The sequence below is a fragment of the Labrus mixtus genome, chromosome 16 (genome assembly GCF_963584025.1).
Source record: "Labrus mixtus chromosome 16, fLabMix1.1, whole genome shotgun sequence".
Lineage (NCBI taxonomy): Eukaryota > Metazoa > Chordata > Actinopteri > Labriformes > Labridae > Labrus > Labrus mixtus.
Window position 1 is genome coordinate 14366320 of NC_083627.1, and position 27706 is coordinate 14394025.

Consider the following 27706-nt stretch of genomic DNA (forward strand, 5'->3'; position numbering starts at 1 on the left):
TTCCTGTGACACTTCGCTGTTCCTCGGGGAGAGGCGCCACAGAGAAATTAAAGAGGAAACATGGTTGCCTGGGTAAAAGAGGAGGACAACGTTGGAGGTGAGTGCTCAAGGAGAGGAGCCGAGAGGAGGGAACAAAAAGCAGAGAAAGGTGGACTCATTTTCCTTGGATGAGTCATTCAATACATGGTATCACCTCGTATAGAAACATATTTACAGTACAATGCTCAAGCATGCAAGCATCACGATGTCAATCCACACACAGTCGGTGTCTCCCTGTGAAAGAAATGTCACAGTGCACAGACACAAGCACAAACTGGATGAAAACGGCATTTCATTTAATTTCTGGTTCCTCTGAATTGGCTTGTTATTGGATTTGAAAAGGTGCCCTTGACCAACACCGCTGTGACTCACTGCTGTGGTAATGTTTGTCATCCATGGACAGAGAATAAGAAAAAAAAACAGAAGATGCTGACAACATTCAATGACTAATGTTCAGGTCTTAGTAAAAAAAAACAGGAATGTCTGCATCCTCACTGAAGGACAGGTATTGTCACATGATTGCCCCCTCAAGTACAAGCAGTTCACTCAGCCTCTGACGTCATCACAGAGTTCCTCTTTCCGTTGTCCACTAAGGGTTAAGGAGTGATGTGAGCAGCACTGCACGGTATTGTAATGTATTATTAAAAAATGATAACCTGTTTTTAATAAAATACCTTTTGCCTTGCTCAGATATTTATTTAAACTTCAGATAAGTAGTGCTGTGTTGACTGGTCTAAATGGTTTTTTAATGGCTTTTACCAAAATCAAAAGAGACAGCCAGCTGGTGGCTGATATAAGCAATGTCCTGTTATTCCTTATTATTTGATTCTTGCACCTGAAATCTTTTTAAAAAAAAAAAATAATGACAAAGTAAAACAATATTTCTTGACTTATTGAATACTAAAAATATTGTCTCTTGTTTTAAATAAATGTCAACAAGTGGTTAGGAAAAAAAACTGATCTCTGAAAGAACTTTAAGAAATCAAGAATGCACGAAAAGTTTGGTGGAATAAAGATTTTTATGTTCAAAAATCCTCAGGGAAGAGTGACAGCCGGGAAAGAGGCTGTCTGGATAACTCTCCAGAATATATCACAAACCAATAACAGGGCTCATTTCCCTCCTTGTGTCCCAGAGGATTTGCCTCAGGGGTCACAGGGGCGAGTCACCGTGGTTAAGCCCCAGCAGGAGGGGGGGGGCGGGTTTGGCCTTAAGCTGCCTCCTGACGCAGCCGTCTGTTGCCAAAGCAACTTCCCCTATCTTATAGGGCAACAGACATTTACAGGTAGGGTATAGTTACAACTCTAAATGTCCTGGAGTCGACACTTGAGCTGAGTGACCCTGTGGAAGTCACTGATGTGTCATCAAGTGTAAACAGGTCATGACCGCAGGTGACATATTTGAGGTCTTTTTGAAAATCACTTAGTTTCATGGGAAAACATACATACTTAAAAAATGACATTGTATTATTTGACTGAGAAACAACAGTAAAGTTTTGAAAAAAAATACAGGTATTAGTTTTTGTTTTTTTTCTCAGTTGATGCAGTTATCAGTTCTAAGGATTAGTTAATATAGCAGGTTGTAGTTCAAGTAATTAACAATTCTATGCAATGTAAGAAATTAATCATCTGAACCGCAAAAATCGGTCAAATTCAAAGCCTTCAAGCCTCCATAATTATTTATTCTAAGCTATTTCTTGCAGCTGTGGCTCAGTTGGTAGAGTCAGTTGCCACCCTACCAGAAGGTTGAGGGTTCGATCCCCAGCTCATGCAGATGTGTCCTTGGAAAAGACACTTAATCCCAAATTCGTATGAATGTGTATGAATTGGATTAGTTACTTACTCCTGATGGCCACTTTACATAGCAACCACTGCCATCACAGTTTGAATGGATAGGTGTGACATGTGGTGTAAAAGCGCATTTACCATTGCCAAAAATAGTCTTTCAGACAAACAGACAAAGCACGACATTAGTCCAACATGGATAATTTAATACCAAAAAAATATAATACAAACAAGTAACAAATAAAGAGAAGACTCAATTCTGACCATGTCAAGTGATCAGGCACAAAATTACCATCAATAACATTTGCGTTCAAAAGTCATGGCCATAAGAAACCTGAGATTGATACAAAATGTCTAGAACTACATGTGGTGCAAATGAATGTTGCACAATGATTAGGAAGCATTACAAAAGTAGAGTGCGAGGGTTTATATATACTGTATGTACAACCGATAAAAGGTCATTCCTTGAAGCACAATCAGAGGCATGCCTACCGTGAACATGTTCTGCTGTACAATTGTGAGTTGTAAGAAATGCTTCCAACTCCATACTCGATATGTATCAGCTGGAACATGAAAAACACCTCTCCATCTTACTTGCTGTGGATTTGTATTTCTTTAAATTAGGTTTAAATATGAAGAAATGGGAGGATTTGCCGAGCCAGGGTGTCGAGTAGAAACAAAACCTTCTCCCACAGGGTTCACTCCAGCATCACAAGATTTAGAGAATAATAAATGGGCTGTCGTCGTATTCTGCGACAAACCACAGATGATACTAATTGGTCAAACTCCATTCAGGCTCCTATCGCAAGGCTCACAGGTTAGAGGGTCAGGAGTCATGGCTCAGCAGCTACTAGGAGGGGGCATCTTCACCATGTATAGCCTTATACCTGGACATCTCCTCTGGAAAGACTTTGCCGAGCTCTGAGATAAGAAGACTCTTGAATTTCTGTAAAAGAAAGTACAGCGGTGGAGGTTGGTTTAATTATGATTTTTTTACATAAAAGTTGAACTAATGTTATTTATGTTTATGTTCAAAACAACTTAAACTTCATGTTTGTTAAGTGTAATCAACTTTGGGGAAATTTGCAATACCAAATGAGAGAAACTGGCTTTACAAAAAATAAGTTTCTAATGGACTACAAGAACTCCCCCTCCTGTTGGCTCGAGGTGAACTCTCCAGAGAATATCCCTCATGTAATGAAAACCATTACAGACAAAGATGTTTCTATGGAATTCCTAAACATGATTGAGAGCAGATATGAAGTTCTGTAAATTCATACGGAGCCTTTGAGTCAAGTTAGGTCAAAGTTTATTTATAATATAGCACATTTAAAACCATCTCAGCTTACCAAAGTGCTGTCGAGGTTTACACCATAATAAGAGGGATGAGCTCCGTATCTCTGGCATTATTTCTTACCGTCATAGTGTCAATCTTCCCTTTGACCTGCTCATTCCTCGCCAAGGCTCTCTCCAGACATTCCTTGGTGTACAGCTGAGGGTTTCGACCTTGGTCAATGTACCTACAAACAAAAGACTAAATATTAGTTTTTTTTTAAGTTTAAACGCACAAATAGGAAAATGTCTAGTCAATAAGTCACATCAGGTAAATTTGCCTTTCTTCTTATTCAAAGACTCCACCGATGTCTTCAATAAAATGATGATTTGATCATCTCAACTTAAGTTTTGTTCACTTAATTCTGTTAATTATTTTTGTTTAAACAGCACACCCATAGATGCAGTACAAAAAGCAGGGACATAAAGTGAACACATTTAAGAAAATATATATCCTAACTACACATACTACCTATTACTGTCATTGTAGCTATAAATCTTTTTTAGTTGTTGTTTTTCTGTCTCTCTCTTTCTGCATGTCCCTCTATCCCCTCTCAACCACATCACTGTTTTGGCAGATGGCTGGTCAACATGAGTCTGGTTGAGTTCAAGGTTTCTTCCTTCCTGAAGGAATCAACAGGCAGGCAATGTTGATTAGTGCTGTGCTCGTGGTGGATTGGTGGATGGCGGAAAAGGATAATTGAAGCAGTTTTTCTTTCAGTTTTGGATTATGGTGATGCGGTCTATAGGCATGCCTCTTCCACTACGCTGAAGCCCTTAGATGCTGTTTACCATTCTGCGATTAGATTCATCACCGGTGACAGCTACATGACTCACTGATGCATTCTCCATGATAAAGTTGGTTGGCCCTCCCTCACTGAGAGATGCAATAACCACTGGCATCTTTTTATCTATAAAGCCCTTACTGGAAAGCTTCCATCATATATCACCTCCTTGTTACATCTGAACCCTGGTCCATTTTTAACCCGTTCGAGAGAGAGAGAGAGAGAGAGAGAGAGAGAGAGAGAGAGAGAGAGAGAGAGAGAGGCTGGTTCTCCAGGTTCCTCATGCCAGGACTGACCTGGGGAAAACTGCTTTTAGTGTTAGTGCTGCAAACTCCTGGAACATTTTACAACAGGACCTGAATTTGAGCACTTTTATCCCTTATGGACACTTTAGAAATATTATTTTTAACCGCCCAATACCTGACTGTAACTCTTTCGTTTGATTTTAATTGCTGACTTATCACTGTAGTAATTTCAAGCTTCTAAATTATTTTAGTGTATATATTTTATTGCTCTTTTATTGATTTTATTTTCTGTGGTAGCTTCATCTCATTTCTCGTTGTTCATCATTTATGTATGTTTTCTCGGCATCACTGTAAATGAGCGTCGCCCTCAATGATCTCTCCTAGAACTCAAATAAAGGTTGATGATGATTAGTGTTGGGTGACGTCTTTATAAATAATATGATAATGAATGAAGTCTAGACCTGCTATTTTTAAAGTGTCTTGATGAAAACATTTGTTGTGAATTGGTGCTATACAAATAAAGATTGACTGATCTTACAGTTGAATTTATGAAACTATTATTTCATTATTTTGACTGTGTGTGTTTCTCAACACTTCAGAATAAAAGTGGTCAGATATGACACTGACTAACAGCTTTCCTTTCTTTTTTATTCTTCTTCTTATTATTATATATATATTTTTATTTTCTCTTCAGATTTTTTTCTGATTGTGTAATACTGTCTGGTTGGTGGGTGGCTAGGCTTGGGGGAGCATTAAGTGTGAGTGAATGTGTGTGTGTGTGTGTGTGTGTGTGTGTGTGTGTGTGTGTGTGTGTGTGTGTGTGTGTGTGTGTGTGTGTGTGTGTGTGTGTGTGTGTGTGTGTGTGTGTGTGTGTGTGTGTGTGTGGTGTGGGTGTCTCTGTGTTTAAATGTTTGGTATTATGTTTTGGATTTACCTTTTATTTTGATTTTGCATTATGATGATTAATCTACGTTTCGTAAGGACCCCCTTGAAAATGAGATGATGCATCTCAAGGGGCTATCCTTGAAATAAATTACAAATGTCATTATTTTGACAGTGTAAACATGCCGAACTGTGAAGCGTTTCTCAACACTTCAGAATAAAAGTGGTATGAGTCCCTGTGACCTTGTGACCTTTCCTGACACTGAATAACATCTTAAAAATGTTCGATTTTAAATGGGATTCAATGTGGCTTTTTTTTTTTCCAACTCCACGTCCGTACAGTTAATGCATCATATCTAGGAAAGTGTGCAGCAGAACTTAAGAGAAGATAACATTCAAAAGGTTACAGACATGACACTTGATGAGATATTAGACTTACTCAAAGACCTCCAGAGGTACATTGATCTCATGGAGCTGCTGACGACACTTCTCGATATCTTGCAGTCCAGATATCATGAAATTTCTGTAATGGAAAGTCAAGAGCACAGGTAAAGGTAATACTTAATGCAGATTGGTTTCGGTATAAGGTTGTATATAACACATGACTCACAGTTTCTGGTTGAGTCCTGTCTGACTGCTGGGCTGGAAGTCGCTAACTATGATCCCCAGCTGCCGAATATTCTCGATAAACTTCTCCAGATGCTCCTCCAGATTATCAAATTTTTCAGCCATTTCCACTAAATACCTTTGAATCAGTGGAAATGTCTTGAGTTTGTACAAATCCTTTAGTCAAAACGATCGCTGTTTACTGCTAGCCGATAGCTACCGCTTCTACGACACTCACTGAGCCGATGTGCTGTACGGCAACAAAAGAGCCAATCGCTGTAGGTACTCTTCTGCTACCAAGGCAACAACCAATGGCAGACTGTCGTGAACTGTCGTGCTGGGAAAAAAAAAAAAGCTTCTTTGTTAGAACCCTCTATGATCAGAACCATAAAGTGCAGAGAGTTCATTACTCTACGTAAAAAGTGACTCCACTCCATTCAAGCCAGCTGTATTGAAGTTGATCTTAAATGTGTGTAGATTGCATTGACAGCTTTGTATTTGTTTTCAGTTTATTTTTAAATATGGTAGGAATTAAACCGCACCATGCTGAGTAATAGACCTGACATGAACATGTGTTGCACTACAACTCAAAATCTGAATTATACTCTCTAGAAAGGACTACTTGTCGGATAAAGCTAGAGGCTATTATTTAGTGAGAGACCCTCAAGCAAGTTTCACATGGAGATAACAGAATTTGTATTTATTGCTTCATGAATATTGAGAGTCGTGAGTAGTATTAAAGAGAATAAAGGGTGTGTGTGTGGGGGGGCATTTTGCGGTCGGATGTTAAATATTTCTACTATGCAGGCCTATTAGAGACAGGAAGTTTTGGTCATATAATTCGGATGTCAGCATTTCCTTTGCCCTATATGGCCAAAAGATTAGATAAGGCAATGAAGAATGATGTGTATTTTAATTTACGAACATATTCTGTGTATAATACATTTTGCACCTTTGAAATATAATGTGTTGGGAGTCATGCATAGTATTGGGCTCCTAGTACAGAAATTAGTTTTACTTTTTTAAATGTTGCAACACATTCAGCACTCAATAAAAATGGGACAAAATAGCCTTAATTTTGTTTTTAGTAAGTATAAGATTTATAAACCTGCTGACATCACGTCAACAATACTGAAAGTGAAGGTTAATGTTGGTGGCACTAAGATGACAGTCTTCTGGCATTTTCTTCCTTGACTGTATTTCACAGGTATTTGCAGCAGCAGCACCAAGACACGCATTATTAGGCAACGACATGGGGAAATGAAAACCTGCCTTCAAAATAAAGGTCGGTCCACCATTACTTGCAGATACGACGCATTGTAGGTTAAAAACACAAGACTGTAAATATTACAGGTTTTTTTAATCTCTAAATGTGTTATGATGTTTTGTCCAAACCCAAGTTGAATGGTACAGGGATGTTTTTTTTGTATGATATAGGCCTGTCTCTTACTGTTGAATATTTTCATTTTCATCTTTGCAACACATTCTTGGCTCCACTGGATGTGTTAAATGTGCATTGTAATAATATTTTACTATAGGGTATTCATCTTTTTACCTGTTCAGAATCCAATTTTAGTCTTTTGGGTTGCGAATTGTATTATATCTTATTGATATAGCCTTTAGTTTGTAGGCTATGGTATGGACTTTTATTTTATTTATTGTTATTGTTTGAGTTTGTATGCTTTGTTCAAATGCTGCTCTTGTTTTTTTGTCAAATGACTTTGTAAACCTGCATATAGTGAAGGTGCTATATTAAGTTGTTTGTTATTATTACCATTGTTGTTGGAAAATTGAAATGTGCATTGCTTACATGTTGTAGTCATTATTAAATAATATCGACCAGAATATCTCAGTAGACTACTGTAACCTCATTTGTAGCACATTTCTCATTGTAGCTACCGGTGTTCGGTTTGACGAGACCATTACCTAACACTGATGCTTTTACTTTGAAATGTCGAAGCCGCTGCAGCGCCTCACCGGTGAGAACTGGCTGAGGACGATTACCGGGGGCTGGTTTGTCCTCGGCTGCATTAAAGCTGGAGCTGCAGCAGCTGCACACACATCAAAGGCTCTCCTCCTTCTTCTAATTCTTCTTCTTCTTCTTCTTCTCCACACTGCGGCTCCCACCGACGGCAGGTTCTTCTGGATGGTGAAGCCATTTTTTTTTTTTTAAATCTCTGACACACACAGCGGGGATCGGTGTCCGCTCCACATAACGGAACATAACACGGACATACCTCGAATTTCAGCCGTCCACGGTAAGCACGGGCTGCTGTCGGACTGCTGCTGTGTTAGTCTACTGGAGCTGTGTGGGCGGGATAACACATAAAGGACAATTTGTGTCTCGTATTCTTATAATAAGGACTTAAATTGGTGGCTGTGTATGTTTTAAAGCAGTGAGCTTTATGGGCTTTACGACATTTCTATCCACTGCTACATTCCCATATCATTTTGAAACAATGTGTCATTTATATAACTCGAGTAGGCTGCATTTGATTGAACAAATTAATATTTAAGCTACATTCATTTAGGCCTATTTCAATGTATCACACAGCCTGCATATATTTAGCAAGGCCCCATAGTCTACTGTGTCTTCCTGTCATATTTGAGATAATTCTAAAAACAACCTTTGATGCACCGCAGCCTAGTGTTTTCCTCCCCACATTATCTCTGATTCCTCTGCAGTATCCTGGGTTAAAATTGCTTTCGATTTCAATGGTGTGCGATATTATAGGATCACCTCAAGTGCTTCTGCGTAAAGTAGCCCATCGTCCTATCATAAAACGACTGCAGTCACAGTCATGATGTGGGCGCACTTGCAGGGGGTGAAATGATGAATTCAGCTGATCCATTTTTGACAAACCGTGTTGTGGCTGTCTTGTGCACAAATCGCCGTTAACGCTGGTGTGTTCCCTGTTTCTCTGTTCTGTCTTCAGTCGAGCCGTGTCGAGATGCTGCTCTGAGGAGAGAACAGGATCAGGGTCCTGCTTGTGTTCGTCCTGAGGCTGCAGTGAACGGAGCGGGGGATTGCGGCGCAACAAGGTTAACGACCAGCGTCGATAAAGGTCTTCTCTGTTAGCGGGAGCCGACTTCAAAGGGTGAATCTTGCCCCTGTGTGGGGGGAGTCGGCGGAGAAATTTAGATCTCTTGAAAAAATTATGGCCACCCTACTGCGGAAGATCGGTCTGATCCGCCTGCACGACCGGGACACCGAGGACCCGAAGCACCACCAGGGCTCGTTAAAGGGGACCAAAGGCAACCAGAAGAACAACGCCAACAAACACTGTCAGACTGCAAACGAAACCAACATCCTGAGCACCCCGGAGATCAAGGCGAGGAAGCTGGACCAGCAAGGCAAGGACAAGCCGTCCGGCAAGGATAAGCAGGGCAAGGACGCGAAGGAGAAGCAGCAGACGGGAGGAGGTGGGAGTAAAGCGAACAGTGCCTCCTCGATACCACCGCTGGCGCCTCATCGGCAACACTGCACCCAAGTCAGGACGCGCCGGCTGATGAAGGAACTACAGGAGATTAGGCGGTTAGGGGACAACTTCATCACGGTGGAGCTGGTGGAGGACAACCTGTATGACTGGAACGTCAAACTGCACCAGGTGGACAAGGACTCGGCGCTGTGGCAGGACATGAAGGAGACCAGCACCGAGTTCATACTGCTCAACGTCACCTTTCCCGACAATTTCCCCTTCTCGCCGCCATTTATGCGCGTCCTGACGCCACGGCTGGAGAACGGCTACGTGCTGGACGGTGGGGCGATATGCATGGAGCTGTTGACCCCCCGCGGGTGGTCTAGCGCCTACACGGTGGAGGCAGTCATGAGGCAGTTTGCAGCAAGCCTTGTAAAAGGACAGGTGAGAGGAGGGAGGGTCTGGGTGGGTGAGGGTGTCCTTGCATGAAGCACCATCAACCATAAAGCATTCTGTACAATTATTTCAGCCGTGCTACTCACTGGATGTGAGCACTTCCATTAGGCACTCGTGCGTCATGCGTAATTGAAGCGTAAATCTGCTTTCACGCAAACGCAACACAAGTCGAGGTTAAGTCTTACATGTGATGTTTAATTATAGTTCTTCCATGTATCAGTTGTATTAATAAACTCAGTGTCTTTTCACCAGTGCCATTTTGGGCACTATTGTTTTGCTCTCATATCCAATTTGAACCAAATCCAGTCTCTTTCAGTGTTTGTTTTTAACGGCTAAAAGATCAATTCTTTGTCAAAAAGGTGGCTTTGTTTAATGCTTATCCTATTCAGAGCAATATGTCGGGCTCAGTGTGAGCTCTTGTCAGTAAGGTAATATTTCAGGCCTTCAGTCTCCTCATTGCCTCTCAGTATTGTGATCAGTATTAATCTTTATGTGACTTTATGGCAGCCATTTCATGCAGTGCAGCCCTCACTGTCTCCTCCATGCGAGCTCTCCTCTGCAGCACTGATTTGCTTCTCCTGTTTTTATGGCTGCAAAAAAATCAGCAGCCTTTGACAACAAAGAGCAGTTTAAATGGAGCGTCCCTATAGAGGCTCCAGCGCAGCCTCGCTGTGTCTGTACGTCCCGATTCTGAAGGGGTGAACCCAAATGGTCCAGCAGGAAGTGTGACGCGCGGTGATGGAGGAGAGAGGTGAATAAATAGACACAGCAGGTTGCCTATACCTAACTGCAATCCACAGTGACTTAGACTGACTAGGTTATGTAATCCTGTCAAATCCGTTTTTCGCACATCCTCAGTGCACTGCAGCAGCAGCTCTGCTATTCCCATGGAAATGGCTGCATCCCCCAATGCACTCATGGCTATTTTTGTACCAGCCCAGACCTGATTTTTTTGTAGTCCACCTATACTAAAATGGCTGTTTCATTCATATCAAAAACTCACCTTTTTTTTTTTGTCCTGTAATTTCATCTGTAGAGGCTGCTTCTTTCTCATTGACTCACACTTTTTGACGTCAGCAGTGTGACGGCTCTGTGGCAGAGGAGACCTTACGTAAACTGTCACTGGGTTCTCCTGCCCAGCCCTACAAACCCTCTGAGATTTTTGTTTTTTTTTGTCTTTGATGATATAACTGAACGCTATCACTTGAGTCATCCTTGGTTATTAACGCATCTGTTAGCAAGAGAGGTCACGCAATAAACTGTACCAAAAGCAGAGAAAGAGAGAGAGAGAGAGAGAGAGAGAGAGAATGTGTTCATCTTGATTTGCTGCTTGAGGAGACGGGTGAGCAGCTCTGCAGTGCTCCCTAATTATGGTGCAGTGTCTTCCCTCTCCAGCTGGCTAATGGAAACAATATTGATTAATTATTTCTGTGTGTGTGTGTGTGTGTGTGTGTGTGTGTGTGTGTGTGTGTGTATCATTGTTGCCTCTCTTGTGGCTATGTACCTACAAAGATGCTTGTATGTGTTTCATGTTCTTATTTATCAGGAGAGAGACTCATCTCTCATGCATCATGGCCAACATAGCTTGCATGGCGCTATACAAACCCGAAATGCAGCCAATATATTTATTCACCCGTACGGCACTGCTACTTTGACAAGAAGTGGCTTGGCTTTTTGGAGACGCTCCTTTCCAGTGTGCAGTGTGTGAGAGGCTACATGTAATGACAGACTGCTGAGGCCAGAGCCAACAGAGACGGGTCTAAACCTGTGGATGTGAGGAAACACACACACACACACACACAAGATGACTTTAGTAATCCTTTCCAGAGGTTTGAGTGAACTAAAGGCAATTGGCAGTTCTTCAGTCTTGCGATTAAATGTCTAACGTTTTAAGAACAACAATTTTAAACAATCTGTCACGTGGTAAATCTAGCTTTGGTGACAGACGATGAAATGTCAGATTGTACAGTATGTCTGTTTGTCTACTGTACATAGACATGGCATTTAGTTAATTTAGTTCAATATAGGTGTCTTGATAGTGTGATTTGATTTTTTTATACAGCAGTGCTCAGAAAGAAAACATGAGTCATTCACAGTTAGTCTGTCGCTGACTGGCTAGAAGCTACCTCTTCTACTTTTGCACTGCAGACAGCTCTTTTTCCCTAACTCACACTGTTTATAGCTCCAACTCAAACAAATGTGTCAGTTGTTCAGCCTTCATCATGTTTATTTCTGCTCTGTTTTCACACAGTAGTTAGGCTTTCATTTCTCTTCTTTAACCACAAAGTGTTTTGTTTAATGTTGTTTCTGGTTGGACTGATAGAAATGACACTCAGAGTGAGACGATGGGACACACTGTTTCAGGATGACATCAATTTGTGGTTGATGATTAATCATAAAAAGTAGCTCGTGATGCAAAGTTGCATATTCCCTCGTACCACTGTTTCAAACCTTTGTTTGGCGTTTGACTGTTTTTTTTTTTAATGGACATTTCCCTGACTAAGCAATCATTTCATTTTGAAAATGTCTAAGACAAAGATAACTGGATGATCAACGTAGAGTAAGAATAGGTTGCAATCCCAGATGTTATCATTAAAATAATGATACAAATTTGCCAAACAAAAATTAAAGGGACATTCCATCAATTAATTACCCCTCATCCATGACGTTTGGAGACTCACATTAGTCAGAATTTAAATGAAGGCTGAACAGAAGACTATATTGTAGGACAAGTCCCAAAAGGATGAGGAATGTGACATTTCATGCAGCTGCATGTCTTTCATTCAGTCATTAATGCCTCTTGCATGCCTCTGAAACTCCAGTTAGTAGTACAGATGTTGTGTCTAAATGTCTAAAAGCACCAAGCCAAGATAACACTTCATGATGTCATTGTCATTACTGTTTTTGCAAACTTTGAAAAGTTCCTCCAGCAGAAGAAATGTTTTAGTGTTTTCACAGGTTGAGTAGAAGTCCCTTTGTAACTGATTGAAAAATCAGTTACGTCTGTTTAACGTCTCCTGTTTGATCGTTGCTGTTGAAGTTCACGTTTTTGTCAGCGAAGACTGCTCGAAGAATGCGATGCTGACTATGTACAGACAGGGACACGTCGAGCGACGATACTAACTGTAAAAAGAACCACGGCATCGCCCTTTAATGACCCCGCCATCAGTCCCACGGGGCTCTCCTTAATGATCTAATGACGATGACGACGACATTGATCTCTGTTTGTTTATCCCGTCCCTTTTAAGCACATGTCTGGGGTTACGCAATCGCCCTACCCCCAGAGCTCCCTTCCCATCATGCACCGGGGCTTTCCCTGCTCTGCCCATTGACTGATCTCCATTCACACGATTACCCAGCAGCCACTTTACACGAGTGTGTACCTCTCAACGAGCAGGCGCTTAGCTGAAATAGATAAACACTGACATGGCACTGTATAGGCCTGGGGCTCTCACTAAGCCGAGCCATATCACACACACACACACACACACACACCCTTTTGATTGCCTATTCTTTTTTTCATTATTTTCCTTTCTTTCTCCGTCATTGGAAGCATCATCATCTTCTCTTGAAGATCACAATGTACTTAATAATACTTCATTTGCCCTTTTTATGCTGAAGTCTTCTTCGCAATCTTTTTCGTCCATTACGCTGTTCTTAAGGTGTTCTCTCTCTCTCTCTCTCTCTCTCTCTCTCTCTCTGTCACACTTTAACTACTGTTTTTAGTCAATAAATTGTGCTCACACTGTTCATTGTTCTCAGAAGTAATAAGAAATTAACAGCTATTTTGCTGACAAAAGATGCTGGCAGACATCGATTTATGAAAAGATGTTAGCAAAGGGAATATTCTTTGTTGCCATTGATCGCCGTGGTAATGACACCTCTTTAACAATGGCCAATTGTCATAAAAAAATATACATCTATGACAGCAGCGGCCATTTTGAGGGTGGTGACAGCCACCATATGGCAGGGTGTGAATATATGTGTATTGTGAAGAAAAAGAAAAACAAACATATCCCAGATTTTTACCGATGACTGTAGCCAAGCGGCAGCTCTGTCTGTTGTTAGCTGCAGTAATCTGTATCACAGACGTCTGGCTGCACAGAGAGGCAGGGCAGGTTTTAGTCAGTGCTGCTTAGGTGTCACCCGGCTGGTTTGTTTTTTCCATTTTTTTATTTTTTTTTAAGGCTGTGTGGATCAGTCGTCTGAGAAAAGAGGAGGTTGTCCTTGAATGTGGTTCGGTAGAGGAAAGGAACAGAAACTAATCCCCGAGCATTTTGTATCTACCTAAACGAGCCACTCACTGAGTCGTGTATCGAGTTTCTCAATGCCTTCCAGGATTATTTATGTTCTTCCTATAGCCGTGAGATCAGCGTATTCTGCCGTGTTTTCATTCGCCGAGCAAATTTGAGGCGTCAAACTGTGTCACATTCCCATTAAGGACTTGTCATGTCTGACGTTTACAGTTAGGAGGATTGATTGCACTATTGATTGAAATGCATGTGTCACAAACACTTCAAACTGTACACTTGTGAGAGACACATTTAGGGAGAGTGCAGTGTCTCTAAGCCCTGCAGTGAAATGAGGCCAGCATTGCTACAGGAGTGGAAACTGTGTAACCCTAATCTCCAGATCATTCAATGTTACCACCTCATCTCCCTTTATCCTCCCGCATCACTTTGTCCCAAAATAGCTGAGCGAGTACACATGGGACAAACCGATCATCCATCAGATGACCTGGAGGCAGAGAACGGGCAAACAATAGCCAGAGCATGTTTCAAATACACCCTCTTTCTTATTGTGCATTAACACTGAAGTAGTGGATATGAAGTATGGTACCCATAGATAATCTTCTATGGTGCTATATACATGTACATGTCGTTTTAATGGGTCCAAATCACAAAATAACTCAGATAGTGGAGGATTTTGGGAATATTGTTTGGTCTCATTGTGCAGAAATCTGTCTTGGACACAATGCAGAATAATTCCAGATCTGACCTTGGTGTGGACTTTTATGTTGAACAGAATTAGAGTGATTTCTACAAAACTGCAGGCAGTGTCTGTGGATTATTGGAAACTAGATATCACTGCATTGCTTGTGGGACAGGACCGTTCATTCATCTGGTAAATTGCACATCAAACAAAGTGGATTGTTGCTTTTTTTTTTTTCTCCTAGTTTTTATTTTATTATTAAGATTTACTTTTGGGCTTTTTGTACCAGTTCTTGTAGAGCTAGGACAGTGGATAGAGTCAGACATCAGGGATAGAGAGAGCAGGGGGATGACACGAGCTGCAAGTCGGATGTACTTGGAGGACTAACAGCCTCCGTACATGAGGTGTGCGCACTAACCACTACGCTACCGTCGCCCCTTTCTCCTAGCTTTTATTCAAAATTAAACAGGATGTATCCGGCTTAATACGTGTGAGCTTTCAAGGTGTTTAAAGGTTTAAAGATTTTGGTATTTTAGTCCAGAGCCATTGTATTTTAGTTGCCCCTCCTGTTAGTTCTCAGCTAAGCAGCTACTTTAGCTTTATATTTACTGTACAGAGAGATAAGACAGTGTTGTTAATATTTCATACATTTCTTACAAGAAATCAGACAAGCACACTTCCCAAAAAGCCAATCAGATGGAAAATAAAACTGGTGGAAAATGTTCACGCCCTAAAAGTTGTTGGCTAAGACAAGTGTTTTCCTCTTTAAAACTTGACAGGAGCGCAGAGCTGCAACTTGCAGCTTAGTCTTGAAGCCTGCAAGACTAAGCTGCAGATCATCAATATCAAACAATATGAGATAATTTATATGTACTGCACTGCAGCAGCAGCAGCAGCAATGCATCACAACATTACATTTCATTAGCATTGGTTTCATTAAAAGTGGGGTTTACCTCATCTGCGTTCTACCTTCAGGGTTAGTTAATAACCTAACATGCTACAAAGAGTTAAATACAGCAGAAACATCAAGACTGACTGTGCAGGCTGACCTGTTCTTCACGTCTTTCAACCTGTGGTGTTATTGTGACTCTCAGGGATGATTTTTAGATAAGATATTGTGCATTCCAAACAGCAGTGATACTTGCCTGAGTCACATAAATGTCACGTCTGTGTTATGTTATGGCTGTGTATCTTCCTCATTGTTTTTATTCAACGTGAGGACAATTGTTTCTTTCTCAATCCATGCTCCCACCTACCCCTCCTTAGAGTAGACAGCACGGCTGCAAAAAAAACAGAAACAAAAACAGCTGTATCACATCTGTTCTCCTTTTTTTTTTCCTTCTTTTTTTTTTGTTGCCTGATATCATCCCACGCTTATTATTAGTCCCAGTATGAGAGGGAAGGAGGCGTCAGCAAGGTACAGTAGTGCCCGGGTGAAAATGTCTCTGTGGTGTGCTTGAGATGCTTTTCACACTGAGCATAAGAGACTGAGCTTGCCTGTATATTTATCTCCAGTCATATATTCAACCTTTTCATGATTCAGTGCAGCGCTGCGGTCTGCGCCTCTTTCTTCTCCCCATAGCCCGATGTAGTGGAGGGTATATTTTCACGTCTGATCGAATTTGACATCTTAAAAGCCTCTCCTCGTGCTTAAACATTGATCTGATGTTGGTCAACCAGCATTCGGGCTTCTTGTCGTGTTGACATCTCCCATGTGGCAGTGCATTCACCGTCAAGTTTATCATGTGGGCTGTGGGACTGTCTTTCTATATTTTGCCGTGGAAAAACTTTTTCAAAAGAGGTTTGCAAAAAAAACAGGATGAGCCCTCGAAGACCACCGACGTTCCTGATCAAGAGAGCCAGCTTTCCTTTGATCTGACACGGCTCATCCAGATCAGATGAATAATGTTTTGACATATGCCGGGTTTTCAAACGTTTCCCAAGTGATATTGTTTTTCAAGTACACAAACATAACTAGATCAACATCAACATGCTTTTTTTAAGCAAAGACTCCCAAATTCTGTTTACAGCTTAGACTCTTGGACTTTCTCTGCTTCACAAAAACAATCTTTTTTTACATGTAGACAATTAAAAACATCACCATGACTTTTCGAACTGTAGCAGTTGCAGCTTGAAACTGATTCACTTCAGTGACGTGAGCTCACCTACACATCCTAGATTTCAATTTAATTGGAGTGAATTCAGTAAGCATCTGAACAAACACAAATGGAGACCTAAAGAGAGCCTCTTTCTCTGGTAGATTTAAAGATGTGATTGCACAATACATTTCCAAGATTTGGATCATCTGCAAAAAATGATCTTGATTTTTGGCTCGGCATACATATTTGTTTCTCCAATCTTGTACGAATGAATTCATAATTTGTTCGTTTCCTTGTGACAGACAGCGAGAGAAACACAAATAATGGTTGGAAACTGTTTATTTTTCAGACTTTGTACTTTTTTTTTCTGGAAGTCATCAGCCAGTAATTTGAAAATATTGAGGCCTTCAGTTCATCTTACTTCAGAACATTATATTTGAAACATTATATGTGATTAGAAACACACTCAAAAAGTCACATTGTTTAAATAGTTCACCTTACTTTGAAAACCTTTGAAAGAACACTTAGATATTTGTGGAAATGCACCTAATATATGATCTTCAACTCAGATCTCTCTGTTACAGATCAGGCTAATAAAGGTAGCATGCACTTAGCTTAGCATGAAGATTGGAAAAGGGGGGTTGGGGGTTGGGGGGGGCTTAGCTCTGCCTAAAAGCACTACATTTGCTTACAAGCAACCCAAAAGCTGTCCGTTACAGTTACTCATTATCTCATACCTCGGCTAAAAGTAAACAAGTTTCCCAACAAGTCACTTTTTTTGTTTGAAAAACCCACCATGTGCAGTATGTTTGGAATTGTATAGCACAATAATCTTTAATATCCCTGGGGATTCAGTGCTGGACATGATCCTTATAGCAAACACACATACAGTAATGTATTCTTCATCATTCTACTCAATCGTAACCTCATTTCCCTCTCACCCTCTCCCTTCTCTCTGTCTTCTCTCACAGGGGCGTATATGTAGAAAATCAGGGAAGTCCAAGAAAGCCTTCAGCCGCAAAGAAGCCGAGGCGACCTTCAAGTCCCTGGTGAAGACCCACGAGAAGTACGGCTGGGTGTCCCCTCCTGTGTCTGACGGCTGAGCGCTCAAGCCGACGACCCTCCATCCCCCTGTGCTAGCTGGACGAAAAACCCCAACTAGCCCTGACACGCAAAACAACACACCACGCTAACTCAACAATCTCTCATCGTCACCTTTCGCTGATTCAATTCTTTCCGGTTTTGTGTGTCTGTGAATTTCTATTTTTGCCCTTTTCTCCACCAAAAATGCTCTGAGAGAAGACCCCTCGTCATCACCATGACTCCTCAACCAAGAAGCAACTCCCCCCCCCCCCACCCCTCCCTCTTTTCCAGCAAAGTTATTTTCAGAGAGACCAGAGAGGGAAGTGTGTGTGAGTATGTGTGTGTGTTGTGTGTTTGTAACTCCATTGGACATCAGCTAGGAGTGTGTGCACGTGCATTGGGGTGTCTGTTACTGTCAGTGGATTTATTTTTGTTTTTATTTTTGAATTCATGCACACACACACACGTGCAGTGGGATAAAGTTGGACAGTGTGGACCTTTCCACCCATGTGAAAGACTACTGAATGAAGAAGACTCACCCCCCCCTCTCTCCCCGCCCTCTTCATCCCGCCCTTCCCTCTTCTTCGTCCTTTGCACTGAAGTGGCGTCACTTCCCACCGCCACTCTCTCTGTAGCTGTCGGTTCATTTACATATAAATGAAGCTGTTAATGTTTAATAGACGGGCAGCGCACTCATTCACTCCTTCATTTCCCCTCTTTCTTTCTTTTTAACTGTGCTGTTGCTCACTATTCAATGCAACATGAAGATTGTAATTTACATGGAGCTGTGCTCGCTCTATTTCTCTCTCTATCACTTCCTTTTAGCTTGCTCGTTCACTTTGTTTCTCTTTCTCTCCGTCTCTTGTGGCTAAATTTAGAGCTCACTGTTGTGTAGATGGATATTGATTTCTAATGGAGAAATAAGAAGTCACATGTTGCTTTATGCAGAGACTATGTATGATAAATAGAATGACAGTCAGTCACCTCTCTTTCTGTCTGTCTGTGTGTGTGTGTGTGTGTGTGTGTGATTGTAGAGAGGAAGAAGACTGTAATTCCCATGATTTAGATACCAGATGGTACAGCTGAAGGCCAGGCCTCAGAATGTGTGTGTGTGTGTGTGAGAGAGAGAGCTTGGGGGGGACAACCCTTTAAACAAAAAAGATGATTTACTGTGAATGACACTAGGGCCCAAAGGGAGTGCTGTTTTCTGTTAAAGTACTGTCACTGTCTTGTCATACTTCCTAGGTCAGCCCCTTATTACTACTACTGTAAACACGTGCGTGGTTGTAACTGAATATCTACATGCACTTAGCCTCGTCTGTCTCTCTGGTCCAAGTGAAGAACTAAAGGTCATCAGTAGTATATACGCTTCAGATGTTTAGCTATGCTACAGACCCGTTCGCACACACACACACATGCTCATCCACACCTGCAGCAGTAACACTCTGGGATGAAGACAGACAGGGGATCGAGCGACGCCATACATGGACTGGTTGCTTTAAATGAGCGAACGCTTCAGAGCCCGCCTGACTGATGTGCGCTAGAAGGGAGGAAAAGGAGAGGAAGAGGAACAGAGGGAGAGGAGTGGATTGTGGGAGCTTTGATCACTGATGCTTGCATCTCTGAAATGTCAGGTGGCCTGCAAAATGGCCAAAGACAGATACGACTTATCCAACGTGCTGTGACTACTTAAAAGACTTCAAAAATGATTTTAATAAATAGATCTAATAATAACTCTGCGGACGTCTCAATCAATCAGACCCGCACTAAGCCCAGACTGTCTGTCCAGTCCAGTCCAGTCCAGTGAGCTCCTCGTGTGTTTGTTTTGCTATCTGCCAGTTAAATGTCAGAGCTGCTAATTGGTCTGACATTTCAGCAGAGCGTCATTAGAGAAGAGCAACCGAGAGCAGAAGGATGGAGGATGTCTACCTCCTGCTCTGCACTGACATTTCGTCACTTTTCACTCCTACCCTACATTATGAGGGAGGGTTGTGTTCAGGGACGTTAGATAAGTTGGTTCTGGGAGGCGAGGCGAGGAGAGGAGAGGCTGGGATAGGAGCAGCTCCATGCCAGTCAGTTCTTAGAGGGTCAAAACATAATCCGGGCGCTGGATGTGTAGACCTCTGAGCTGAGTCAGAGCCTCAAAGCCAGCATGCCATAATCTCCCCTTGTGTTGTGTTTTTTTCGTCAATACCAACTGTCTGCGTGTGAGTGCATGTGTGAGCAAATATGTGTTACACTCCCATCATGAAAAAATAGGCAAAAGAAAAACTGCAAAACACCATCTGGTATGTGATCATGTTCGAAAAGCGTGTTAGTTCTCTTTAAATTTGGCTAGATATTTCAGGGTCGATCGTAAAGTGATCTCTCGGCTTTCAGCAGAGAAAACTGAATTACTACTAAGAAAATGTCTGAAAAGCTGAGTGTTTGCTGGTTTCAAGAGAATAATTTTGTGATATAGTTTAGATTGGTAGATTACAGACACTAACTGGGTGAACTGATTATGTTGTAATATATCTGCATGTGATATGTGATTGGTAGCTAGCTACTGTATATCTTTTTTCAAGAAAAACAAGAAAAAATATGGGGAAGAACAAAAATGCAAATGCTTCTCTTTTCTTGGTCTTTTTCTTTCTTTTTTTCAATATGTATTGTATGTATCTTTTTTTTTTCTTTTCTTTCAAAGCGTCCTAAAAAAAATGTCACATTGTGTTTTATGAATGTTTGTGTTTTAATTTATTTGTGGTTTTGCCAAAATGAAGATTTGAAGCATGTTGCAGAAATTGTCACAAGAAAATGAGAAGGGGGGGGGGGGGGACTAAGAATTATAGCGTATGTGTTTGTGAGAGAAGGGGACTAATTTGGGGGGAATTCAGGGAGTTAAAAATGGACAGAAGGTTGTAAAGCCTCAAGATTACAAAGGGAGTATTTCTTTTATTGGGAGGTCATGAAAATGGATCAAAAAAATATTTGCTCCCTAGAGTACTTTGTAGTCCACTCAATGATGTCACTACTGTCCCTTACCCATTGTTCCTGCTCTAGATGGTAAATTGGCTTTTAGGTAATGCTGTCAACATGAAGATCTGGACTGAAAGTTCCCCCAGTCACAGATCGAGGATCAGTATGACCTCCCTATGCTTCAAATCTCACTCCTAAAGGGAATGTGCACATCTGACCTGTGATCAGTTACTCTGGGCAACTTCATACCACTCCTGACTTGAGTGTTTGGTCAAGACCGAGGTCTTAAAAGTTTTAAAGGTGAAAGGTCGTCGCAAGACCTAACAGGAATGTGCAATAAAAGTTTCAGCTTATTCAAACTCTGCTGGTTTGATTGTTTTGTTTCATATCTGCGTTGTGAGCTGGTTTGACATCTGGTACCTTTGTTTGCCGCTACAATTGCATGTTTTTTTAAGGACCCTCTTCAGGCTGCTGTGTCCTCTGCATGGCCACTGCAATTTCCTTTTACTTGCATTCGCTGCAGTCAATAAGACGTTCTTCATGTCTGGACTGCATACAGTACGAACAGCAACTTCCATTACAAAGTATTTATTTTGCACGCATTTTTATAACCAACCACAGCTCAGTCAAAGCTACGTATTTTCAACTGTGAATGAAGGTCTGATTTCCAAAAAAGAGCATGATGGCTTGCATACTTCAAATTTGTCATATTCATTTTGCACACAGTTGTTGGAATGAACTCAACCTTACTCGGCACACTACATAGTAAGGGCATTAAAAGGCAGCCATCGTTTCTAAAATCCTCGGTAAGCTCAGACTCTAATCATCTCTTATCTTGTGCTTTTATGAAATGGCTCTCCAACTTTACGGACGACCACTGGGTACACAGCGTTCCTTCCTGTGTGCGTTGTGGTCATCCTACTAGAACGTGCCTGCGAGTACATGTGTGGAAGAGACCGTGTTGTCTGGTGATGTTGAGAGAATAAGTTTAAGCGCAGCATTCTACCAGTTTTGTGAATTGACTTTGTATACACTGTTTTTCTATGTAGGGATGAGGTAATGTGAGAAAATTCACATCCTTGACAAAATTCCTGTTGAACTATTTTTACAAGTTATGAGAAAAATGATCACCAATGTCATGCTTTGACCCATCCTCATACCGTAACATATTTTGGAGCCTGAAAACACAAACTCTAGAATCCTTGTATACTGTATTGTAGATACCAGTCAGGATTTTAAAGATGACTAGGTGTGTTTATTTTTACTTTCAGTTCCATAGAGTAATAAGGAGATTATTGTTAAACCAGGGCTTTACTGAAATATTTATCTTCTGCCTCATTGGACGATATGATAACGCAGGCCTGGTTCTAAAACAAAAGGACTCAGGGTGCATCTGAGATTAAAGGGGGTGCAGCTACAGTGAGCGGCAACAGCAATGAAAGAAAATCATAGGTGTTAAGGGTCTTGCATGTAAACAGACAGGTCACATGCACCTGTCCTGACTATCAGATCATGGATGTAATAAACGCGATCTGAGTCACTGCTGTCATTTGAAAGCTTTGATCACTTTTTTTTTGTTGTTGTGCTATTGTCAATTTAATTGAGAGTGCACACATTTTAATTAACAGTGCAATGCATCCTTTTGCACCCTCGTAGAACTGGGCCTGTGATAACGATATCACAAAAGTGCAGAGTTCAGAATTCAGTTGGTGAATAAATGTTATCATGACTGACGACATTTCAAAATGTTCTTTGTTTAATATTGGTTGAAAAGATAGAAACAGAAGGGCATGTCAATCCTTAAATATCATCAACAGCACAGTGTTTTACCACTCTTACTTTTGAAAAGGCAGTAGCAGAATATGTCATTGATATTGATGAGATATTGGAAACCAGACTAATGGCAGATTCCTTTAAGGGAAGAGTCTGGTAATGTGTGACCTACAGTAGGGCTGGGCGATACAGTATGAACTCAAATCAGTCACGATTAATTGAACATTTGACCTCCATTACGATGAATGAACGATTATCTCGTTTTTGGTTTTTTTGCCCTCATAGTTCACTGACATGGTCTCTACTGTAAATATGCTCAACTATTAAAGCTGGAATATTGTTTCTAATGAAAGAGTGCATATCTGATGAACTATTTTGTGGTTATTTATTGAGTAGTTCGAGCTCAAATCAAAACATCGCTCTGTTCTTACTCGAAAACTACTAGATTTCATCAGCTTTTTATTAGCTTCTTGCATTTTTCTAGCAAATCGTATGCATGTCATTATTCACCTTTGGAGACGCATATGACAACTGAGACACCTACATGAGGCCTAAAGGACACAAGCTTATATATTCTACAAGGAGAGCTGATGCACTTTTTTTTCATTGAACTAGTAATCCTTAGTTCAGGCATTGCATATCAAAAGAATAGATCACCTGACTCATCGGAGAACAAACGCAGCATGAACGGCACAGATGTAATCAATTACACTGATGATGACTGCAGTCCATCGAGTCGTTCCACATCCAGATTGTGTGTATGCCTTGCTCGCTTATCTGGCTCATACAGATACTTCACTAGCAAGGACCGCGCCACAACCATATGCGTTTTAGATATTTCATGATGGATCATGTGAACGATGAGACCGATGAATGTAAGGTAATGATCATGATGGAAGAGGATGTTGTCTGGAAGATAGGACTGGCTGCGGGGCAGAGGCGGGCTCAGGATGGGGGTTCTGCCTCAGGTGTTATTCTGCTGAGCACGACCCAGACTGTTCCTATAATAAGACGAGATGAAGGGATGAGGAAGGAGTGTGAATGGATGAGAGGTAGGGAAGGGAGGGTGGGTCGTCAAAGCACTGAGATAAACATGGAGGAGTGGGATGGCTCAGTATAAGTAGGCGTGTCAGGTTATTGAAGGTGTGGTTTGGGAGTGAATATATTAACTTCATTCAAATGAAATGGCTGCATCATTTAAGTGTCTGCTGTGGAAAAGGAAAATGATAGCCAACATTACCAACACTGCGGCAAACCTGTGTCTTAAAGGCGTGGTTCTACATTCGCTTGTTCAACCTTCTTGCTGAAAGTCGAGGATGAGAGGATGACACCGCTCTCAAGTGGGCATTGTAAACACGAAGCTAAGGCTGGCTTGGTGGGTGGCTTATTGTAGAATGATGACTGAATAGTGGCGAACAAAAAGATCTTTCCAAAGGTAATGTAATCGGACTGCAGCAACTTCCTTTCACTTCAACGTCAGAGTTGTCTTTGTCAGCACCGGTTCAGCAGGTGTTGGACAACATTTAACTGCTGAACAATGCAAGGTTGCTCGACTAAATGAGCACTCATACACCCGCCCTTATGCACGAAGACACCACAAAAACACACACGTCTTGCTTTCATCATTGCTGACACATGGCAATTAATTGATCCCTGAGCACTGTTTGTTTTTTGCCGAGCTATTTCCCTGCTGCTCATTAAGGCGGTGAAGACTGAGCAGTGTATGGATCAGAGAGAGCGTGCACGATATTGATGACGGCATTCTGAATACTCTGGCAGTAGCTGATTAGTTATCACCGGTTGTGCGCAGAAAAAAGCCAGTCCTGTTTATACGTGCATGTGTTTGTGTGCACTCCTGCTTGCGTCCAATGTAACAGACACAAACATTCATTATTCAATTGTGAGACACAGAGACTCCCCTGAAGGTTACCTTGACACAAAAAAAAAAAAACATCCAAAACAACGTCAGCTCAGAAAGAGAGAGAGAAAAAAAACAGAAGGCAGAGTAAGACGGAGAGAGCAAACTCAGAGAAAGGTGACCGTTTATGAATTCAGGTTACTTCTTTTCTGTTAAAAAACAACAAAGGCAAACCACCAACAGAGGAAGATTTCACATGATTTGTAAAAGCAGCATGCTTGCATGACGGAATAGCACCGTGACAATCAGAGCGATACGAACATATGGCACTTGTTTTCCTGTGGAAAGATTTGCTGGAATGAGATTGAAATATGGGGTAATGGAAATGGTGATAAAGTGTTTAATATGGGTGGTGTCATAGCAGGAGTAATACCTTAGTGGATATGGTTGAGAGTAAAACATTTTAAATGCAATCTAGCCTTGAGAAGTTCTTCCCTTCACAGGGTGAATCTACATCTGTGTGATAAGGACACAACATATATCACCTGTGGCTTTTTGTGCTCCTTTCATTTACCAGTCGTTATCTGTGTATAGACTTGTTTTACATTTGTTTTGAAGTTAAAGTCTACCAGATGTGTTTTGGGGGTGGTAAGATTGTAACCACATTTAAAATCTTGAAATCCCCTGGAGCGCCTTGTTTCGTGTGAGTCTCAGTTAAACTGCAAATAGTAGTCACGCAGAGGTTTCCCTCTGGGTTGATTCAGTGGTCTGAAAAAGAAAACAGTTTCCTTGTGATTTACTTAAGGGTATTTAGGTTGCCAAAAAAAAATAACATGAAGAGGCAGGTTTGTGAAAAAGTAAAAACGCAAGATTATTCACAGCTGTCCTCAGGACGAGAAGAAAAAGAACTTTTGAAATGCTGGTTGAACAAATGGAGGTCAGATTGATCGTTTCTCATGCATTCCAGGAAGTCGGACAATCTAAACGCTGATTAAAGTTCGTGACACAGCATCAAGCAGATTTGTGGCTCAAATTGAAAATTTGGTCCAATAAATGTGTTTCGCTGCACTAGCATGCAGATATCAGTTTATAGAGCTACAGTATGTAATCCACATCAGATTACTGACGCATGTGCTGGATTGCGTTCTGTCTGCTTGTGCTCTCCATTCCTAACTACTACTACTACAAACACCAACCATAACACTCCACATAACAAAATCCAGCCCCACCTGTGTAGATTCTACATTTTATTATGTATAATATGTTAATAGAGATTAATGTATGCAACTTTCACTTCATATTAACCAATAATGAGATTATTAGCCTGAAATATTTACTAGACATGTCAGCAAACCTTTCCTTTAATGTAAATTCCAAATGAGAGTAATGTGTCTGTCTAACTATTCTATTAAAACTCAATTAAATATCATTAGAAGGAAATTAATGCTAAGGGAACAGTAGGCTACGTTACATATTAACGTTGGCCCGTTTAATCTTGCCACTTTACTAGTTTAACCCCCTTTGAATTTAATGTGTTTATTCCCACACTAAGAGCAATTGCGAGCTTGAATACTCTTTATGGATAAATGACTGAAATTACATTACCAACCTCATTAAAAATGAACTGTATTAATTGTGTTTGAGTTTTAAGGTTAGCTGCCTCTTTGGGTCATGCAAGGGAGAGCAGAAAGTACTTAGTGATGTTTAGATGATGATCTGGTTACAACAAAAAAAAAAAAAGTTTTTCTTTTTATAAGTCCTGTGATCTTGGAACACATTTAATAATAACCATGAAAATAATGTGAAACAAGCTTGGCCCTTCAGTCTGCTCATCGTAATCAATCACCAGCATTTCGTCCATACATTTCTGTCAGTTAACGAACAGATTCATTCGTTTATCCTTTCAATGCTACCAGGAAACCTAAAAGTGGTCTCTGGTGGAGTTAGCACAGACAGTGAAAGAGGGGGACTTTTAATCAGTTGAAGGAGATATATAGACAAGAAAATAAGGCCACACAGAGCAGGGGTCAGCCCCTCCTCGCCATCTAAATCGAATTAGCTTCATTAGATAAGATGTGATTTGTGAGTTGCCCATTTCCTCTGTTCCATCCTCGACGAAACATACCATGTTGAGGAGATTTTTCCAGGCTGTTTCTGTGAGAGATCAACCTTTTAGAGATGCAAACAACTGCATTATTGGAAACACACTAACCTTGTCACCATGCTCACAGATACACTTGCTTGGTGTCAGAGTAAATGTCAGAAGACTCAGTAGATGCTAGAAAGACTGTAAAAGGGTCAGAGGAGATAAACCAGAAGAGCCAGGGGCCTCTTGGGAGAAGCCATCAAAAAGCCATGTGTTGAATTATAGATTCTCCCTCTCTCCCAATACATATAACAGTACATACATGATGTACACTGTATAGCTATCTAGTGGAGGTGCTGATATATAGATCACATAATATATAATCTGTTGATCATGCTAATATCCACAGGATGATTTACATTGATGCTGTCCTGGAGAATCATATGAAAAGAACCTGAAATGTTGCTTCTTCTTCACAGTTGGAAGAGTAATAGTAGTGTGTGTGTAAGTAATCCAATAGCTACAGTATAGACTGCAATGAGGCTTTATTGTGTGGAGTGAGGGGACACTTGAGATGTGATTTTATTCTATACAGGCTGCATGCATTATGCATATGCAGCTATGCCCAATACACTGTCTCACTTGGAAATATGGTGTTAAATAATGAATTGGTTTTCCCTGTTGATACACAGATGTATGGATAAAATGGAATGTGTATGTTTGTGGCAAGTCTTACATCTAGATAATGCATGCATTGTGCCTGTGTTTGAATAACAGGCCATGTAAAATGTATTTTACTCCAGGAGCCAACCTGTGCCTGATAAATTAGAGGACACTCTATGCGGTGCGTAGAATGGACGATGTTTGCAGCACCTCTATTGAAGCTCAGTTATACAAGCAGCTGTTCTTAATTAGTGCTCCCATGTTTCATTTCTCAAGGCTAGGAGGCATACTTTTTAAAAGGTGAGGTGATGATGCCAATGAAGAGCTTCTCACATACACCGTCCTCTTCAGCTTGTAGATTCTTCAAGTTAGTGAATCAACTGAAAGCTACAGAAAACAAAAAGTTAAAAAGACATTCTTTACATTGGCTGACTCAACAAACCTTAGTTAGAGAAGTATCGAGCTGATGGTTATCGACCAAGGTGTCACGATTTGTTTTTAAATTGGCAGTGTTTACGAGGCTGCAGAATGTTTCTCCAGGTGGAAATGTTCTGGCCTGCTGTTACACATTTCCCCTTGTTAGCTAGTGTTTGTTCACCAGCTATCATTCAATTTTGTTTTATCTGAGATGATGTCTTCCCAGACTACACAGGCAGACAAAGAGCAGTAGGTGTTCTGCAATCATGGAACAGTATCAAAGTACCTTTA

The 27706-nt window shown here is 41.0% G+C and overlaps 2 protein-coding genes across 2 annotated transcripts; one reads left to right on the forward strand and one right to left on the reverse strand.

Moving 5' to 3' along the window:
• Positions 1-2010: 2010 nt before the first annotated feature.
• Positions 2011-5830, reverse strand: med10 (mediator complex subunit 10). The gene is made up of 4 exons (XM_061059054.1): positions 5676-5830; positions 5505-5588; positions 3239-3341; positions 2011-2767 (listed from the first exon to the last, which is right to left on the reverse strand). The coding sequence occupies exons 1-4, from the start codon at positions 5795-5797 to the stop codon at positions 2672-2674; spliced, it is 405 nt and encodes a 134-aa protein (XP_060915037.1). The 5' UTR covers positions 5798-5830; the 3' UTR covers positions 2011-2671.
• A 2831-nt stretch (positions 5831-8661) lies between these two features.
• Positions 8662-20977, forward strand: ube2ql1 (ubiquitin-conjugating enzyme E2Q family-like 1). Its single transcript, XM_061059053.1, has 2 exons — positions 8662-9534; positions 17549-20977. Exons 1-2 carry the CDS (start codon positions 8830-8832, stop codon positions 17678-17680), a joined length of 837 nt encoding a protein of 278 aa, XP_060915036.1. The 5' UTR covers positions 8662-8829; the 3' UTR covers positions 17681-20977.
• The last annotated feature ends 6729 nt before the right edge of the window (positions 20978-27706 follow it).